Source organism: Planococcus citri, chromosome 1, assembly GCF_950023065.1.
Source record: "Planococcus citri chromosome 1, ihPlaCitr1.1, whole genome shotgun sequence".
Taxonomy (NCBI): Eukaryota; Metazoa; Arthropoda; class Insecta; order Hemiptera; family Pseudococcidae; genus Planococcus; species Planococcus citri.
In genome coordinates, this window is record NC_088677.1 from 10,705,459 (window position 1) to 10,726,095 (window position 20,637).

A 20,637-nucleotide genomic window follows, 5' to 3' on the forward strand; every position below is an offset into this window, starting at 1 on the left:
TCACGTACATTTTAAGTAATTTATTTCTCGTATTTTACAGCACATTACTTTCAAGAAATGCCAGCTCTTCTGTAAAAAGTAAAAATAATACCGCACCGAAATGGCCGGTTAGAAGTAATTCGTGTCGTTACGTGAGATCGTACTTTCATCAATTCAATCAACCTATTTCTTATTATATTATAGACTGCTTAGGTAATTATCGATTTTTAGTCATCTCAATAGTCAATATATTAATTAGTTTCGTTTTAATTAGGCTAAGTATTCGCAGATACATAAATCTAATTCAACAATAGGCCATCCATCGAGTTCTCAACTTCAAAAAAATTATTAACCTTACATATTTTTTATGAAGTCCGTTCAAATTAAAAAAATTAAAAGACTCGAGTCATTCTACCTCGACTTTCTATCAAAAGTGGGAATCGAGAAAAATAGGATTAATATATTTTACCTATACCAATTACCTACGCACTTATACGTACCCTGACATTTTTTAATGAAAATTTTCATCTCGAAAGACGAAAACTTGGGGAAATAATTCAATATTATTTCGAACTCAGAAGCATCACGAATACGTATATACATGGTGCAATTTTTTTAAATTATTTTTTGATTAAAAAAGAGGCCAAGCTCGACATTTTACAAAAACTGTAATTGGTACCCAGGTGCCTTATCTGTGTGAAAAAGTGATCCAAATATCATGAAAATCAACCCAATTTTGCGATAATTATTGGCAATTTATGATTTTTTTTAAAAATCGATAGTAAAAACTAAAATAATGAGATCAAAAAAAAAATAATATTGTTAAAATAAAGTATCTTTTGTATTCAACAAAATTTCAAAAAAAAAATATTTACCTATAGGTATATTTTTCATGCTCATTTGGGAAAATACAGGAGCATCTTACAGAAGAACTCATTTGAAAAGACACACACTCCAACTACATTGAAATCAAGCCAAATTAAAAGAACATGTCCTTAAATCCTCAGAATTAAAATTTTGAGGTCTGAAATTGATTTTTGGTAAATTTTTGAAACTTTAAAAAGTTCAAAACGATTTTTCGTAAAATAAGCATAGGCATATTGAAGGGAAAAAAAGGTCAAGTGTGGAAAATTGTGCTTACTTCATTTCGAATCTTCAATTTAAAAACTACTCGTTTTTGGCTATTTAGAGACTTCAGGAAATTTCCCAATTTGTTCCAGTACCTAGCCTGAAGTTTATTTTTGATTGATTCTTAAACATTTTTGAAGATGCCGGCAATTTTGACAAGATTTTTGTCAAATTTTGTAATATCGTTTCATTTTAGTCTTTTCCTATTATTTTTTGTCATTTTTTAACTAAAAATTTGGGATTTTTCAAATTTGAAAAATGAAAAAAAAACTTATTATGACGATTTTTTAACTTTTAACTTTTTTTTTACGTTGTTTTCAACCAAAACGAATCAAAATTTTTTCAAATTAAAAAAGTTTTTGAAAAAGTTTATTGACGATTTTTTAACTTTTTCGTGCCTTATTTTCAAGAAAAATAAATCAGAATGAAACTATGTCCTGGAGCCTTCGACGAGTTCTCGACAGTTCCCAAATGTTTAAAATTGATGTGAATAAAGTGTCAAAAATGAACCTTGAAAGAGTTCCTAGAAAAGCCAAACAAAGTTAAAGCAGCTAAAATTCATTTTCGCCCCTCTAAAGAGTGATTTGAAATTTCTGGAGAAAATTGAAAACTAGCTGGAGGCTCCAGAATGGCCTATAATTGGTGATTTCCGAGTTGAAAAGTAGAACTGAAAATGAAAAAGAGTTGATTTAAAGGTATACAAATCGTTGTAGTGGGTACAGTTTTTTTGATTTTTTTTTTTAATTTTCCAAAAAAGAACCTTTTGAATTCACACTCTCTGATTTGAACGAAATCATGTTAGATCAAAAGAACATACCTCAAACCTTCTTGACCAACATTTCAAGTGCTCAAATTCAGCTTTAAATATTTGGTAAACTTTTAAAAAATTTGAAAAATTCAAAAAGTCCAAATAAGTAAGCTATTTCAAAAGCCATTCTCAAACTTTTTCACGAATGATAAATTTTAGTGAACCAATGTGAATAATTCCTTCAATTCTCCCCCCTCCCCCAACAGTCTGACACATTAACAAGTACCTATCGTAGTTTTGAGCCATTCTGGAGACTCCAGCAATTTTTTTTGTTTCTCCAGAAATTTCAAATCTCTCTGAAAAGGCTAAAAATGAACTTAATCGCCTACTAATTTTGGTTAGTTCTTTTTGGGCACTCACTCGACCGTTTTCGTTGCATACATACTCGTATTTTCTTCAAATTTTTCCCCCAATTTTTTGAAATTTAAAAATTTTAAATTTCTGGAGAAAATTGAAAAATCTCTTAAGGCTTTGGAATGGCCCAAAAACTACAAATTGCTAATGTGTGAGAGTTGAATTGAAGGAATTATTTGTATTGGTTAACTTGCTCTCGGATAAAAATTACCCATAAAACAGCTTTTTTGAATTTTGTAAATTTACAAAAGTTCGCTAAAAATCCAAAAATGGATTTGAATGCTCTTTCGAATTCGATCTAGTTTGGTTTAAATCGAATCAAAGAGTATGAGTTTGAAAAATTGCTTTGTTAGCATCTGAAATGATAATTATGTTACATATTCTAGGCCAATTTTTGCTCGAAAATGGGCTAGTTTTACAAGAAGGAAACATTGCGATAAAAATCAGACACCCAAAATGATGGCGAAAAAAAACCAGTTTTTTTAATGAGGATAATTTTTCACGACTCTTCTGATTTTTTGATTTTTTTTATTCCCCCAAAAACGAGTAAAATGTGTTTTCTGACTAATTTGAGATCGTCAAATTCGAATCTGAGGTCCATTTGGAGCGCCACCTGTTGCACCTTCGTTGAAAACTGACGATTTTTATGCAAAAAATTTCATTTTTTTCAAAAACTACGAAATTTTCTAGGAACATGAGATTTTTTTCCACCTCTCTTATTTTTTGTTTTTTATTGGTTCCCAAAAAAATCGAGTTAAATGTGTTTTCTGACTAATTTGAGGTCATCGAGTCTGAATCTGACGTCCATCTGGAGCGCTGGTGTTGCTCCTTCGTCAAAAATAGCAATTTTTTCTCAAAAAACTACGAAGCAAGGTAAAATTTGAACGTTATTTTAGGGCTCATCAACTCTCTGAAATACAAAAATTCATCTCCCTAATAAAAAACACCAACCTCACAAACCAAATCTTACCCCCCCCCCCTTTACGGGTGTAATAATCTTGTAATTATAGACATCCAAAAAAAAAAACTCCAAATGAAAAACGAAAAATTCAATTACCTTTTTATGGATTAATTTTGAGCTTGAAAATGGCCCAGAAAAAAATGAGAAAAATATTTTTTTGATATTCTTTTTATTTTTTGAATTTTTTAAAAAGAAAATGGTAGGAGCAAAGAGTAGTTTAATTCAGAGATAGATACAATAACGAATTGAGGTTGAGGACTTCATTTTTCAAGATCGTTGAGAAACCTGTGCCAAAAAATTATAGAATATTGAGAAATTATTCCACTGAAAAAGTAATTTTAAAAGTTGATCTTTATTTTGTATTTCCAGGACCCGATGTGCCTAAAACTATCCTAATGAACGCAGTTACCGATACACCTTCATTATTGTTGAATAATCAGACTGAATTAGCAGCTAGATACGCCAAAATGGCAAAGCCTCAATTGAAAATTTTACAAGTGAGTTGATCATCATTCATCACACATTCTCAATATTTTCCTGATTACCTAATTCGAAGAATTCTAAAATATGCTAAAAAAAATGTACAGGTCGAATTGGATACAGGTTACATAGCCCAAGTGAAAATATTACTGCCGCCCATTATGCGAGAGCGTTTAGAGATGGAGTTTCCTTTCATTCTTTACGTGTAAGTGGGTCTGAAAATATTGTTTCAGCTATTGAAATTTACATATTATTCGTATGGCTATAAAAATCCTTATTCTGTCAATGTGCAGAGGTTCATCGCCTGGAAGCCAAGGTGTGACGGAAGAATGGCTCATAGACTGGAACACATATCTAGTTAGTAATTTAAATTTCGTCGTCGGTATAATCGATGCTCGAGGATCTAGTTGCCAAAGCGACGAAATGAAGAACGAAATAAATAAAAAATTCGGTATAGTTGACGTCGAAGATCAACTATCGGTGCTATTGTAAGTTCAAAAAGGATTTCCTCTATATAGGTACCTTCTACCTATCTGATATTGTAAGGGTTGAAAATTTACATTCGTCGAAATATTTCTGTGCAGATATTTACGAGATACTTTGAAATACATTGATAGAACCAGAATTGGAGTATGGGGTAGAGGTTATGGTGGTTATGTTACCGGTAGACTCTTAGAACAAGATAATGGTACCTTTCATTGTGGTATAGCAATCGCTCCTGTTACCAGTTGGGCCCATTATGGTGAGTATATGCCTAAATAAATTCAAACGATTTTTCAAAATTCATAAAAGTATCAATGGTGTTCTGTACGTGTTTCATTGAGTAATGTTTCCTTATCTATTATTTTGCAGTATCTGTATGGACTGAACGATTCATGGGTACTCAAAATGTAACCGATAATTATCGAGGTTACGAAGAATCTGATTTAACAAAGAAGGTCGCTAATTTCCGCGATAAGAAATTTCTCCTTATACACGGCACTGCCGATAAATTAGTTCATTATCAACATAGTATGCTGTTGGTGCATTCTTTCTCGAAGCAAGGGATCCTTTTTAGGCACCTGGTAAGATTTTTCATATCCTAGTTTATCTTTTGTCCATTTTCAAAGCTATAGGAGTTACGATTACTTTCATAAATTGTCCACCCCCCCCCCCAACCCCCCTGATGAAACTAATTAAACAAAGCCAGCGATTACACAATTGTCAAAAAGTTTCAATTTTCTGGAAAAATTGCCTAAAAGTTTAAATTTTTGAAAAAATAATCAGAATAGTGTCAATTTTTGTCAAATTTGCAAACAGTGTCAACATTTTGGACAAATATGTCAAAAAGTGCAATTTTTGGATAAATTATCAAAATTGTGTCAATTTTTGTCAAAAGTGTAAAAAATAGTCAATTTTTGAAACAATTTGTCAAAAAAGTGTCAACTTGAAAAAAAATGTCAAGAGTCAGATATTTAAAAAATTAGTCAAAAAGGCACAATTTTTGGTAAAATAGTCAAAAAGTGGTAATGTTTAGAAAAATTGTCAAAATGATGTCCATTTTTGGGGGAAAATGTCAAAAGAGTGTCAACAAAGGTGAAAAGTGTCGAATTTTTAATAAATTAGTCAAAAAGGTACAATTTGTGGCAAAATAGTCAAAAAGTGCAATTTTTGGATAAATTGTCAAAATGGGTCAACTTTTGAAAAAGTAGTCAAAAAAGTGCCAACTTAAAAAAAGGTCAAAAGTGTCAAATTTAAAAAAAAAACAGTCAAAGAGGTACAATTTTGGGCAAAATAGTCAAAAAGTGTAATTTATGGGTAAATTGTCAAAAAAGTGTCAATTTAAGAAAAAGTAGTCAAAAAGTGTCAAATTTTTAAAAAATCAGTCAAAAACGCACAGTTTTTGGCAAAATGGTAAAAAAAAAGTGTCAATTTTTGGGAAAAGTACAAAAAAGTGTCAACTTGAGAAAAAAATGTCAAAAATGTCAATTTTTTGAGAAATTGCTCAAAAAGGCACAGTTTTTGGCAAAGTAGTCAAAAAGTGCAATTTTTGGATAAATTGTCAAAAAGGGTCAACTTTTGAAAAGATAGTCAAAAAAGTGTCAACTTTTTTTAAAAATTTTTAAAAAAATTAGTCAAAAAGTGTCAGTTTTTGGATGTATTGTCAAAAGTTTTAATCATTGAATGAATTGTCAAAAAGTGTCGACTTTTAAATAAATAGTCAAAAGAGTGTCAATTTGAGAAAAAATGTCAAAAGTTTCAAATTTTTAAAAAAATTAGTCAAAAAAGCACAATTTTTGGCAAAATAGTCAAAAAGTGTCAATTTCTGGAAAAATTGTCAAAATTGTGTCAATTTTTGGATAAAGTGTCAAAAAAGTGTCAACTTGAAAAAAATGTCAAATTTTTAAAAAAATTGGTCAAAAAGGCACAGTTTTTGGCAAAGTAGTCAAAAAGTGCAATTTTTGGATAAATTGTTAAAAAGGGTCAACTTTTGAAAAAATAGTCAAAAAAGTGTCAACTTTTTAAAAAATATATCAAAAGTGTCAAATTTTTTTAAAAAAAATAGTCAATAAGCACAATTTTTGGCAAAATAGTCAAAAAGTGTCAGTTTTTGGATGTATATTGTCAAAACTTTTAATTTTTGAATGAATTGTCAAAAAGTGTCGACTTTTGAAAAAATAGTCAAAAGAGTGTCAATTTGAAAAAAAATGCCAAAAGTGTCAAATTTTTAAAAAAAGTAGTCAAAAAAGCACAATTTTTGGCAAAATAGTAAAAAAGTGCCAGTTCTTGGCTATATTGCCAAAAAGTGTCAACTTTTGAAAAAATAGTCAAGAAGTGGCCATTTTTGTCAAAATGGTCACATAAAGTGTCAATTTCTTGAAAAATTGTCAAAATGGGGTCAATTTTTGGGAAAGTATCGAAAAAGTGCAACTTGAATAAACAGTCAAAGTATCAAATTTTTAAAAAAAATCAGTTAAAATGACACAAGTTTTTGCAATATGGTCAAAAAAGTGTCAATTTTTGGATAAATTGTCAAAAAGTGTTGGTTTTTGAAAAAATTGCCAAAATGTGTTGATTTTTTGCAAAATGGTCAGGAAGTGGCAATTTTTGTCAAAATAAACTCGTAAAAAAAATCACGAAATAACTCGTAGAATTTTGTATGCTGATTTTCTATTCTATTTTTTTTTTTTTGTTCAATTTCTCATCCAAAAATTACTCGAAGTCTCGATTTTTAAATTCTAATAGTAAACCGATCTTTCTCAAATTCCAGACCTACCCTGACGAAGACCACGACTTTTCCGGCGCCAATCACCACGTCATAAAAGCGATGGAAACATTCTGGAACGACTGCTTCGGTCCGATCGAATACGAAGACTACGACGAAGGACTAGCGTTCTTGTCATTCGCTCAATAGCAATCACAGGTTCCGCTGTAAACACAAATTTACACCTAGAGGCGAATGAAATGCCATTTGAACAAATGAATTTGTATTACAGAAATGCTGCACAGAAGATGATATTCCAGAAGAAGATGACTGCAGTTGCAAGAGCTTCGTTTAAAATGTGCAGCAACGTTTTTTCTGGTAAACTTAAAAAACCTCAAATGTGATCATCTAGTCTGACATACGTATTAATTTAATACTAATGTTTACTTAATCAAATCTCGGTCGAATTTGCGTACCTAATAGATTGTCCGCGATATGTTTAAGAATCGTAAATTCCATTTTGTTTATATTTTTGTTTTTGTTTTTTTGGTACCTCCTTAATTCCTCATATTGATTCAAACGTTCGCTGATTAACTAGTTACCATTGAATGAAACTTTGAATGGTTTCCACTTCCACTACGTATGATTAGATTTATCCTATTTTAGCCAAGGACCAATGCAGAGATGGACTGGGTAGAAAATTCTATTTAAAACGTAAGAATTAGTTATCATTAACAATAATGAATGTTCAGCTGCTTCTCATTTATAAATCTCGATTCACTTTTTTTCTCAAACAGACACCAAATTAAAAAAAAAAAAAAAAAAAAGAGGAAGAAGGAAATTTTTTGAATGGATTTTTAACAAAAACCTTTCAAATCATCAAAACCGTTTTTTATATTTAATTTTTCAATTTAAAAAAAAAAACAGGGAAGGAAAACAGTTTTCGAATGAGTTTTCAACAAAACTTTCCTCAACATGAGAACCATTTTTTGAAAAAAATTTGTGGAATTTCGTTCCCTAAAAACTTTATACAAAAGATAAATTGACTGGGTCCATTTTTCAACCCAATTTGAGATATTCAGGAATCAGGAGTGAAAAAAAAGTATGTTAATCAGTTATTATAAAGTATAAATAGGTACTTACGACGGAAATGGAAGAACTTAAACTCTTCCAAGTACATTTTCTTGCTCAGTCTGCCTCTGGACCAATGTACAGATACTCACTCAATCCAAAAATAACTAGTCATTACAAGTACCTACAATGGATTTTTCACGATATCATGTTTTTCATTTTTTAGGTTGATTAATTTTTTAATTATTTTTACGCATAAATGTTTGATATAAACTCGATGATATATATTTTTTTTAATTGTAGAGAAATCATTTGACAACCAGAACAGTTCTCACTCTCAGTAATTGTTTGATACCAATTTACTCCTTAAATTCGATTCCTATGTAGAAATACGATGTAAAATGCTGGTTCTGGGACAAATTAAGACATTCCTGTCTCATTAAAATTTCATCAAGATAAATTGTTTATCTACTTTTTTTGACAATTTATTCAAAAATTGAAACTTTTTGACAACTTTTCCAAACATTGGCACTTTATTGACAATTTTTCCAAATATTGACACATTTTTGATAATCCTAAAAATGGACACAATTTTGATACTTCTTTCAAAAGTTGGCAATTTTTAGTACTTTTTAAAAAATTGACACAATTTTGACAATTTATCCAAAAATTGATAGGGTGAGCTACCCTGTTCGCAACCACCATCCAATTTGCAACCGAATTCACTTCACAGTTAAAAAATAAGACTTTCCGGCTAGAATTCACCTTTTTTTTTTTTTAAATGCTACAGTTTGAGATTCTCTACACAATGAACCATTCCTACATAATTTATCTGTGATTCTCTTATTTGATATTCGTCACTGAAGTTGTGCCTTCCAGGCATTTGTACATCTGTGGTGTTTTCTTAAAAGGAAGTGTGATGGAGGTGATTTTAAAACTCAGTGAAAAGTATGAAAAATGATGAGAAATTGATCCGGTTTTTTTTATGATGGTAAGTAGACTGTTTGAGGAACTGTTTAAACTGCTTGGTATCAATTATTTTATTGATTTAATGCTTATAATTGATCACGTTGCAAACCGAGTCCAAAAAACGTGATTTTCCAGTTTGCAACCACCGGTTGCAAAGTGGCTTAGTGAATCGAAATTTAGGTGCCAGTTTGCAACCAACTTATTTCTTACAATTCCAGGCTCCAAAATACATCAAACACATTACCATGTACCTCAGTATGTTTTTAAAAATCGGTGAAATACATTTATTTAGTTTATCAAGAGGTAATTTGATTTTTTTCGGAGCCTGAAATGCTAAATACAATGGTTGCAAACTGGATACCCAACTGGTTGCAAACTGGAAAATTACGTTTTCTAGAAAGGCTTGAGACAGGATTAATTAAAAGCATAAATCAATACCAAGTAGTTTAAACAGTTGCTCAAGCAATCTACTTACCACCATAAAAAAAAACGGATCAATTTCTCATCATTTTCTAATTGCTTCAATAGAAAATAATTGGTTGCAAACTGGTTAAATCAAACGTTGCAAACTAGAGTGCTTTGGTTGCAAACTGGTAATTTTGAGTTTTTTCAATATCTTTGTAATTAAAAAAAAAGTATTTAACGAAAAAGGCTTAGTAGTATATTTTTAGAAACGGAAAACTTCAGGGAATCGAAATATCTAATTTTTTTCAAAATTTGCATTAATATACTTCTGTATAGGCTTGTTAAAAGTTGGCACCTCCTTAACCGGTTGCAAACTGGGTGGCTCACCCTACCTTTTGACAACTTTTCCAAAAGATTGCACTTTTTAGCAAATTTTTTAAAAGTTGACACAATTTTAATTATTTTTTCAAAATTTGACTCTTTTTGACAACCTTTTTAAAAATTGACACGTTTTGACAATTTTTTCAAAAGTTGACACTCTTTGACTACTCTTCCAAAAATTGGCACTTTTTTGACAATTGTTCCAAAAATTGACACCATTTTGATAAGTTTTCCAAAAATCAGCTCTTTTTGACAACCTTTCCAAAAATTGACACTTTTTGACTAAATACTATTTCAAAAATTGGAGTTTTTCTGACAATTTTTCTAAAAATTGACACAATTTTGATTTTTTTTTAAAGTTGGCACTTTTTAGTACTTTTTAAAAAATTGACATAATTTCAACAATTTATCCAAAAATTGAAACCTTTTGACAACTTTTCCAAAAAATTGCAATTTTTAACAAATTTTCTATAAATTGACACAATTTTGATTATTTGTCCAAAATTTTACTCTTTGTGACATTCTTTCTAAAAATTGACACTCTTAGACAATTTTTTTAAAAGTTGACAAGTTTTGACAGTTTATTCAGAATTTGGCACTCTTTGACTATTCTTCCAAAAATTTGCACTTTTTTGACAACTGTTCCAAAAGTTGACAGCAATTTGATAAGTTTTCCAAAAATTGCCTCTTTTTGACAACCTTTTCAAAAATTGACACTTTCTGACTACTTTTTTAAAAATTGACACGTCTTGACTACTTTTTTTAAAAAGGCACTTTTGGGACATTTTTTTAAAAATTGACATCTTTTTCTCAATTGCTTAAAAAACTGATACCATCTTAACAACTTATCCAAAAATTGGCACTTTTATGACAAGTTTTCTAAAAATTGACACTATTTAGACAGTTTTTTCAAAAATTGACGCTTTTTGACCATTTTTTGAATATTTGAAGCTTTTTGACCGTTTTTTAAATATTTGACGCTTTTTGACCATTTATCCAAAAACTGACACATTTGGACAACTTTTCCAAAAATTGGCATCATTTTGACAATTTATCCAAAAATTGACACTTTTTGATAACTTATCCAAAAAAGTTGCACTTTTTGATAACATTTCAAAAAATTGCACTTTTTGACTACCTACTCGTAGGTCAAATTTAGCAAAAAAAAAATAATAAGGAAAAAACAGAACTTTATCAGCAAGTTTGGCAAAAAGCAGGACTTCTCTTGGGCAATTTTGGCACAAAAGGAAGACATGTTATATAGATAAGGCGAAAATTGATTGTCTTTAAATACATATTCATGATGGGGGGGGGGGGTGCAAAAAATTGTGGACTTATAACTTGCGGGCATTAGCGTGCCCCCAAAAAAGAAGTGACAAGAAAAGGCTTATGTATGACATAAAAATTGAACTTGTTTACCTTTAAAAAAAATATTTTTACACAAAATGTGAAAATTTTTTGGAGAATTATCTCATATTTCAATTTTTTTTCTTTTTTCAAGAACTTTATTTTTCATCACTTTATCTTTCTAACGAAATTCAATAGGGTCACAATTGATCAACTTTTTAAGATATCAAATTTTATCAGGTCAGAGTTTTGATCAAAGTAGATCGCTGATCAGATCCAAATCATTTTCTCCAAAGAAAGGTTCTGAACAGATCCATCATTTTTTCAGATTAATTCGGTTTGATTCGATTCTTGATCAGGCACCAAAATGATAATTTTTTTTCTCGAACAAAATAACATTCAACATGCAAATGTTTTTTAAGCATTCTCTTTTTTTACTTATACTTACCAATTTCATCTTACCTACCTACTTTATACCTACTTATGTACCTGTGTACTTTCCTACCTAACACTTGTTTTTCCATTTCAATAGATAGATAATCATTACGATACTTATTACCTTCATTTTAATTATTATTTTTAAAAAATAATAAATACCTACACAAGAACACCACATTTAATCCCTTTATTGTAAATTGAAAATTTTGAAATTACTACGAAAAAAAGCTAAAATTTAGTAATTTTTACTCGTATTACTAATTTCATATCAAACCAGCGTGTAAATTTTTTTGAAAATGTTTTTAAAATCGGGTTACCTACTTTGATTTTTTATTTACGTATTTATTTTTTGCCTCGAATTATGTATTATTATTGCAACTACAGCATATTTTGCGAGTTCAATTTGTGTTCTGTGATTACCTCCACATTTATACAAAGTTGAAGTTATTTGAATTAATAACGAATTCAAAATGCTAGTCTTTAATTTACCTTTATTTTACGTTTATAGCTTCATCTTGCTCATTATTGTTTTATTTACTTATTTGTACCTATTTTATTTTCATCTTCAATGTACATTCGTTATTATTTTACCTACTATTCTTCTTCCTAATTTCGTTATCATTTTTTTACGATCTTATACTCTTGAAGCATGATTTTGTTTCTTTTTATTGAATCAACAAATAAATAAAACAAAAAACAATTAACATAACAGTTGAATGAATTGAAAAGACGTAATATGCGAGTAAAGTAGTTACCTACTTATAAAGAAACGCAGCAAAATTTTCATCGTTTAATCGCGAATGTCAAAATCACGTAAGAATTTATCTGGGTTCGTCGTCATTGTTCATGATTTGTAAAAAATAAATAAAAATAAAATGAAATAAAAATTCGCTAAAAAATGAAAAAATTTAGTTACTATTTTTTGTTGTTTTTATTCGTATTTTTATATCCAGTACGTGTGTTTATGATTTTTTAAAAGAGTCATAACTGATAATTTTTTTCCCATTTTTTGAAATGACTCGATGTAGTATAATTAGACAGAAGAAATGCAAAAAGGTTTTTAATTTTACCTATTTTATATACCTAATATTGTACGTGTAAATTATGTATGTTTTTTGGTGTCCTTTTTTTTTCTGTGTTACGTGTGGCTATTGTTATTTTATTTGTTATACATAAATTTGTGTGTTTATTTGTTGTAATTAAAAATTGTGTGTTGATGCGAACGACGGTGTTTTTTATTTACTTCCACTGATCAACACTGCAAACTAAGCAAATCCTGAGAAAATTCATGTGCGTAAAATAAGTTGCCTGACTAGTTTGCCGTTGTGGGGGGGGCGTGGATGGGTCCAATCGTCATATTCGTCTTCAGCGTCACCAAAAACATACTATTCCATGTGTGGCACGAACAACCCACTTTTTTGAGGGGGCTGTGGATGAGCCCCAATAAAACATCTGACGTCATATTCGTGTTCAGCGTCACCAAAAACATGCAATTCGATATATCATATGCCTCAGATTTTTTCTGAAAGTTTCGCCCAAATTTGGGGGAGGGGGTGCTCCATTTCGAAAATTGAATATTTCGAAAAAGCATCAAAAGGTACATCTATGGAAATTTTTTCAGAATTTTAAATGGTACCTAGCTCCCACATACAGCACTTTAAAAAAGAACAGAATTTGATATTAAAAAATTTATTTTAATAAAAAGCTACAACTGGTAAAAAGGGTTTGATTAAATATTATTTTTGGTATCTATACATCGATACAAAGAAGGCAGGTATCTCAATCAGTAGAAGAATATTGTTGAACCGACGTACATAGATACCTATGTATTCAAAAATACACCACCAAGTCACGCTTCTAGCGCCCAATTTTATTTTTTTTTTGGTTTGAAAATTAAAAATCCATTTTTGAGGTAGAAAGCTAAAATTTAGTCCAAATCTGACCTATTTTTGACTTACCGAATTTATTTTGATGATTCACAGATCCATTTTGGAGCCTTCAATGATATTTTGGATTTTTCCCGTTGAGAGAAAATTGACATAAGAAAGGATTGAAATAAAATTCAATACCTATAAACTCGGATACGTCATCTTCGCGGCCCTTCTGCACAATTTGGACACGATTTTTGGAAAATTGGTTTTGGCGGTTCAAATTCAGTGTCTTTTTTTGTGATTTTTTGGGGGGATGAGGAATAAATAGTCGTCGTTTACCTATGATCTCAATGAATCAAAAAATGGAAATTCGATTCAAAATGAAGAGTGATATTCCAAAACTCGCTTTGTCCATTTTTGTCGAAGTTGGGTTTTCAGCAGTACCTGGTAGATGAAGTATTAACTCACATTCCTACATCATCAACCTACCAAAATGAGGTGTTAAAGTCACCTAAATAGCCAATTCACTAAAAATTAAAAAAAAAAATAATGTTCCAAAACGCGCTTTGTCCATTTTTATTGAAATTTTTTTCAGCAGTATTTAGTGGATGAAGTGTATACCTACACTCCTACATCATAAATCCACCCAAATAAAGTGCTAAACTCGCCTAAAAATCCAATTTACCCGTTTAAAGGGAAACTGTTTTTCCTCTCTCCTGAAAAGTTGTGAAAATGGACAAAGCGAATTTTGGAATATCACTCTTCAAGTGTATTTATAGAGTTCAAAATTGATTAGTTGCTTAGTAGTTATTTTGGAACCTCCAGGGGATTTTACATACCTATACATATATTGTTTTACTTAGATCTTGAAAAAAAATCTAGCATGGATTTCAACGCAGAGATATGTATAATTTTCGAAGAATTATGCCTAAAATCGATCGGATGCGAAGGGTTTCAATGTGGAGTAGGTATCCAAGTTTGTATATACGCTACTAAGTTTCATTTTGGTCTTTTTTATTGTAATTCTTGCAAAACTGGAAAATCCAAAAATCTGCTCCCCTGAAACCTCCAACAATTGTTTTGGAGACTAACAAATAAGCAGGTAGTGTAACTAATTTTCAGTTTTCTACCTCAATTTTCCCCTATTGAGATATCTACAAACCTTTTTTGCTTATAAAAATTATCTATAACATAAATTAAGTAATTTTCAAATAATAGATTCAGTTAGAACTGAGCTCTGACAATAAGCATAAGGTTAATTAAAATATGAAAAATAAAAAACACCCAATAAAACTGGTTAATTAAAGAATATCAGAATATTTGATTTCTTGTACACATACGCGTTTCTATCCTCAGCATCAAAGACAAATGTACCGTCACAAATGGACTCACGTTCCTTCTCATTGGGCAGAGGAGCAGCGCACATATAACGTAAACCAGATACCGACGACGACACTTCATTGTTTTGTGTATTCAAAGTCCATTTATCAACACTGTTCTCAAATTCATCCAAAGGTAGTATTGTCTTCCCAGCATCATAATCTCGCCACATTGGATTACGCTGAAGGTTTTCTTCCAGAATCGTCCTGATTGTACAATTCTCCAAGTTGACAATATGCTGCAATCGCGCAATTTTCCCCGTTGGAATTTTCAAAACTTGCAGTTCGTGTTTAGTTTGTTGGAGTTTATGAGGGTCTACATCGACCAAACTGTACCGAATACCCAATTCTTTATCTCCTTTGCGGTTATCAATTTCTAAATCTATGACCACGTATGTTTTATTACGATGTGAGTAACGAATGTACTCGTATACACGGTATTTTCCATAGTATGGTATTTCATAATTTTGCAGCAGAAAATCTTGCCGAGTTTCCTCTGTGAGACCAAAACTACCAACAATGCTCCACGAATCTTCGGTGGGAAGATGAATATTATATGTGCTGGAGTCAGATTTCAGGTTAATGTAATCGTCGTGATTTGTGGAAAATATCAAACCATAGGCGTATTTAAAATCTGGAATTTGAATATTGGATTCGGCACTGTAAGGTATACGGGATTGGACCCAATACTGGGAATATAAGTTGTAATCGGAATATGCCTCAGAGAATACAAGACCTCCTGTCACACCTCGTACAAAAAATCTGCACTTAGGTGTATTGATGCGCAAAATTCGACCTAGTGGCATGATTTTACCACCTAATGGTGCGTCCGGATCACTATCAGAGTAGAAATCATCACGATGGCTCAGTATACCTGGAGGACCACGATTAATATTGGGATGAAGTAGAAGTGATGAGACTCTCTTCCAGTGCACTGCTGGTGTAGGCTTATTGGCCAAGTTTTTGTCAAATGAGTAATACATGGTATTACTCGAGCACATCAGTTTCATGTATCGAAAGCCAAGAGCCATCTTGTAAGAAATGTATGTTCCATCACGATGAAGTCCTAAACCAAAATGAACCTCACTATAAGGTAATGCTATCTCCTTTATCATTTTCCCATACGCTTCACTATCGATTATGTTTTTCTTATAGATCGTTTCATCACAACCCAAATTATAGATCTGAGCTATGAGCCATGGTCCAAATTTATCTACTTCATATAAACCATCATCACCATAATATGATAAACTTTTAAATGGTGTTGAAATGATTTTCAATATGTTCGTTGTAATTTTTCCAGATGGTATTTCACGAAATTGATAAGGAATCATCATATAATGAGCCAATAAGCTAGGAAACGTGATTGATAATTGATACCAATTCTTCCAGTTGTTTTTCCACTCGTTCGCCATTTCATACTGGTTGGTTTTCTCGTTAAATGGTATCGTTTTTTTGACAAATTCAATTACCAGATTGATGAAGACCTCTGCACGATTCATATACTTTTTGATTTTCTTTTCAAAGTCGGGATCTTTTTTTGCCACATTAGCAACTACTGACCAATTTCCATATTCGAGTGTCTTAGCCAACTCTTTGATGACTACACGTAAATCATTCGCTGCTAGGCACGAACAGTAACCGAAATCATCAAAATTTTCTCTCCATTTATATTCAATTTTTATTTCACCAGTAGTCTTGTAAGTATCATCTTCAAAGTCGTAAGATCCAGCCTTTATAATTTCTTCCAGCGGGTATCCGCATTCCGGATCTTGTTTTATTATAACTTCTCGTGCTTTGCTAACCGACCAATACTTATTTGGCTCTTTTTCGAATTTTTCATCTAGTTTTCTGTTAGACAAGAATGCGTCACTTGATGAAGTAGTTGTACTCAAGTATGACCACTGATTGGAATCCGGCCCATTTACCGATTGGAAAACGATCAAGAATAGAAACGGTAACAATTTCCCCGAATTTTCCAACATTTTTCGTGGATTCGGATAATGAAGGCCACTGATTTGAATTCCGTGCAGATATTTCCTAATTAAAAAAAAAATCAGTATTAGAAGCTGTGGAAACTTCCTTGAAATTTCCTATGTATATTTTCAACTTTGGTTTTTGTATTTAATGATTAGGTAAGTACCTATTTGTTGCATAAAAAATTTACATCTAGTATTATGGGTAAATTTGGGGCCACTATGATTTCAAATGTGAACCATTTCTTCACGACAGCCTTTCTAAATATGGTAGGTAATAATTGATTTAGGATGTAGGTACCTACTACCTAGTACTTACACAATGATGTTGGCCATTACACTGGATGATTTTTGGGCAAAAAAAAGAAAAATCAAGATTTAAAGTTTAAACATAGGCCTATGCATTTCATATCAATATGAGTGAATTATCCTTTCACGATTTTTTCGATATTATTTTCTATTTCATTTTTGTTGATAAATAAAAAATCTTGAGCCCATGATAATCTCTTTATCCAATTTTTTACTCAAAAAAATATTCAAATGCTCTATACATATACGTATGACTGTGAAGTGTATGAGAGATGATTGATACTAAGATGATAAGACTGAATAAAATACTCGGACACAACGATGAATGTGAAAAGAACCCTGGCGCAAGTTGGGATCATGTTTCAAGAAAGGAAAAGTACTTGGATGGGTCATTTCCACCTCAATTCGACCAAAGTTTTTGAGTCATGTTCTTCGATTCCGCTCAAAATTTTTTCTATAATTTCTACCCACACAATAAGTCAGAAACCCCCAATTATGTTTGGTCCCATTCTCCTCATGGGGTGGTGGGGTACTTCCATTATTTTCACGATGTCTCGAGGTACTCAAATTCAACAGCGCATGCCTCCAAAGCTATGACACTTTGATCAAAACTGATTTCACAATTCGAAATTTGAAATTTTCAAAAGTTGAAAGTTCCAAATTCAAAATAGCGCTGTGAGTGGGAGCTACCATTCAAAATTCTGAAAAAATTTCTTTAGATGTACCTTTTGATGGTTTTTTGAAATATTTAATTTTCGAGTTGGGATCTTTCAATGGAGAGGCCGGGGGAGTACTCTCTCCTACAAATTTGGGCGCAAAACATTCAAAAAAAATCTGAGGTATATGATATTATATCAAATTGTATGTTTATGGTGACGCTGAACACGAATATGACGTCATATTTTTTATTGGACCCATCCACGGCTCCCAGCACCTCCCCAAACGGGGTGAAAGTCAAATATGATTTCATTCGTGTGATATATGAAATAGGTAGTATGTTTTCTTAGTCGGTGAACACGAATATACTCTCAGTTATTCAAATTGACCTCACCCATGTCCCCCAGCCAGAACCTCCGAGTTTCTTATTTATTGGGTGGGTAGACATTGTAAAAAAAAAATGAGCAAAATCGAAAGACATGACGACATGACTAACAAAATTGAATTTTTTTTTTTGTTCGAATTGACATGGAATGACCCAGGTGCATTCTTTTGATGATATTTGTACAAGTCGAACCTCGATATGAAATTCAGCTCGGACGAATATTAAATTTTTTCAAAATTATCAGAATTGAAGGAAACAACGTTTCCTGTTTTGAAACTTATAATCAATTTTTCTCGTTTAATTATTATGGTACCTATCGCAATAAAATGCAGTTGAACATTGGTATCAATTCATATCATTTTTTTGTATTCCGCTTTAAAATATTCCAACGTCATCGTATTTCCAATGCGATTACTAGGTAAAGTTATATCATTTCCTGCCATGTTGTCATGATGAACACGTGTCACCATAGAAATCCTTGATAAACTTATTATTTTTACTGCTCATATCCCACGCGAAAAAATATCCCTATTATTACAGGTTATGTAGCCTAAGTAATATTTGTAGGTACCTAACATCATTGTAAATAAATGTGAAAGAAGACCAAAAACAAAAAATTGCAATTTGCAACACAAAGAGTTGGTTTTGGAAGTACATTTTTTTTGGCCAAGGAATAATTTTCATTGAAAATAGCAAGATTTTCATCAAACAATAAAAAAAAAAAACATTTTGTGAGTTTTTAAAATTTTTTCAAAATGTTGTGTTTTTATTTTCAAGAAAAAATTCCAACTTGAAATTTTTGTAAGTCAAGAATGGTGAAAAGCGTAAGGTATATAAAGGTTTTTTAAACACCTCACCAGTGACTGTGTTGGGTACCTACCAGGTTTAAATCTCACCCCAGCAGAGAAATTCTTTTGATTTTTAAAATTTTTTGGGAAGAATCCTTCGTTCTTGGAGGGTCTACAATAAAATAAAAAAAACAATAATTGTACCGCTGTAAATATTTTTAAAAAACGAAGATTTTTTACCACTCGTGATTTCTTTTGGTTTTACAAGTGGTATTTTTTCGTGTGAGTGATTTTAAAGATGAAACATTTTTTTCAATTTTTCATTTTTACATATACGAAAGGTTTTTGGTAGAATGTAAATTTTTTCCAGAAATGTTCAGTTTCCTCTGATAATAAAGTAAGGTAAAAACCATTGACAAATTGTCGAACGAAAAACTTACGAGGGGTCTCAAAAGTACACAAAAAATGTTTTCGAAACACCTTTTTTTGATCTTTTAGATGTTACTCCGATTGAAAATGACTGAAAATTGACATTAAAATTGCTCATACGTAGGTCTTAGGTACATATCAATTATCAACTTATCGAGAAATTCTGGCAAATAATCATAAATCTGTTTTTCAATTAAAGTATCTGGTGACTTGAGGAGGCATTTTCAACATTTCAAAATCGGTTCTAAGGTTTAGGAAAAGTAAAAAAAAAAAAAAAAAAAAAAAAAGGAATCAAAAAAAGTGGCATTTGTTCTGGGAATCTTCACCCATAGTCATAGAGTCATAGATTATCCCAAGTTGCTAGCAGTGTTGATAGGAATTATAAAAAATCGACTTGCAAAAAATGTACCTATTGATTTAAATTTGTAACTCTATTTATACCTAGTAACATCTACTATTACCATGAAGATCCCAGATAATTCTTCAAACGATAATTTAAATTTAGGAAATTAAAATGTACTTACTTACAACGTATCAAAAATCTGATGATTGCCTCGAATATTAAATATCATGTACTATAACTTCAACACTCTATTAAAGTTTAAACGAATAGAATGCACGTATTAGCAAAGGTATCCTTTAATCATTAAAGTAAAATATGGGGACAATTATTATGACTAACACTAGATAATAATAATAAAAAAAAAAAACAGCTAGGTATTCGCTTGTTAAAACTATTTTCCATTAAAAACGAATGTTTTCAGGAAAATGATAACAATTGAATACGTGATAGGTAAGTACATATATTTGTACTTACACATAATATGTAGTTATAAAATTGTAATTATATTGAGCACAGATGATAAGTAAGAGGGCGTCGAATAAACTGGATCAAAAAAAAGCTCAAAAATTTTTTATCCGTAAAATGAACATAAATTAAAAAGAAAATCAATCATTTTTTCAACAAAATTTATACCTAATTAAGTAAATCTAATGAGATGGGGAACACTAAAAAAAATAGGTCTATATTTTGAACTCTGCACATCAAAAAACACAACAAACGAGACGTCACTTGTCATTTTCAATTTTTTGTTTTCTGATCATGTTTCAGAGCTTTGATGAGAGAACATCAGATTTAGCCAACATGTAAACTCAGTACTTCAAAAGAAACCGTTTTATTTATATTTACCTATTTATTTTTCTTGATTTTTCATTAAAATTGGGGCTTTTTAAGTCTCTTTAGGGCATTCCACCTCGACTCAACCAACGGTTTTGAGTCATGACTTTCTATTTCGCTCATTTTTTTTTACAGTGTCTACCCACCCAATAAATGAAAGA

General features: G+C 31.0%; 2 protein-coding genes across 6 annotated transcripts in view; one reads left to right on the forward strand and one right to left on the reverse strand.

Moving 5' to 3' along the window:
• LOC135847388 (inactive dipeptidyl peptidase 10-like) overlaps positions 1 to 12,728 on the forward strand; it is a 601,135-nt gene extending 588,407 nt beyond the window's left edge. For 3 of the 4 annotated variants that reach the window (XM_065366908.1, XM_065366917.1, XM_065366892.1), the window contains 7 exons: positions 41 to 192; positions 3,600 to 3,727; positions 3,818 to 3,915; positions 4,004 to 4,198; positions 4,295 to 4,452; positions 4,563 to 4,774; positions 6,961 to 12,728. In XM_065366908.1, coding sequence (XP_065222980.1) covers positions 41 to 192; positions 3,600 to 3,727; positions 3,818 to 3,915; positions 4,004 to 4,198; positions 4,295 to 4,452; positions 4,563 to 4,774; positions 6,961 to 7,104 — 1,087 coding nt within the window. In that variant the 3' untranslated portion in view covers positions 7,105 to 12,728. The remainder of the gene's footprint in view (positions 1 to 40; positions 193 to 3,599; positions 3,728 to 3,817; positions 3,916 to 4,003; positions 4,199 to 4,294; positions 4,453 to 4,562; positions 4,775 to 6,960) is intronic. The other variant, XM_065366901.1, reaches the window with a different exon arrangement.
• A 784-nt stretch (positions 12,729 to 13,512) lies between these two features.
• On the reverse strand, positions 13,513 to 19,971 carry LOC135847352 (uncharacterized). Of its 2 annotated transcripts, none has more exons than XM_065366828.1 (2): positions 19,828 to 19,971; positions 13,513 to 16,795 (listed from the first exon to the last, which is right to left on the reverse strand). In XM_065366828.1, exons 1-2 carry the CDS (start codon positions 19,869 to 19,871, stop codon positions 14,674 to 14,676), a joined length of 2,166 nt encoding a protein of 721 aa, XP_065222900.1. In that variant the 5' UTR covers positions 19,872 to 19,971; the 3' UTR covers positions 13,513 to 14,673. The 2 variants fall into 2 exon arrangements, with proteins under 2 accessions (XP_065222900.1, XP_065222908.1); XM_065366836.1 differs by having other exon boundaries at positions 19,824 to 19,899.
• Between the last annotated feature and the right edge of the window lie 666 nt (positions 19,972 to 20,637).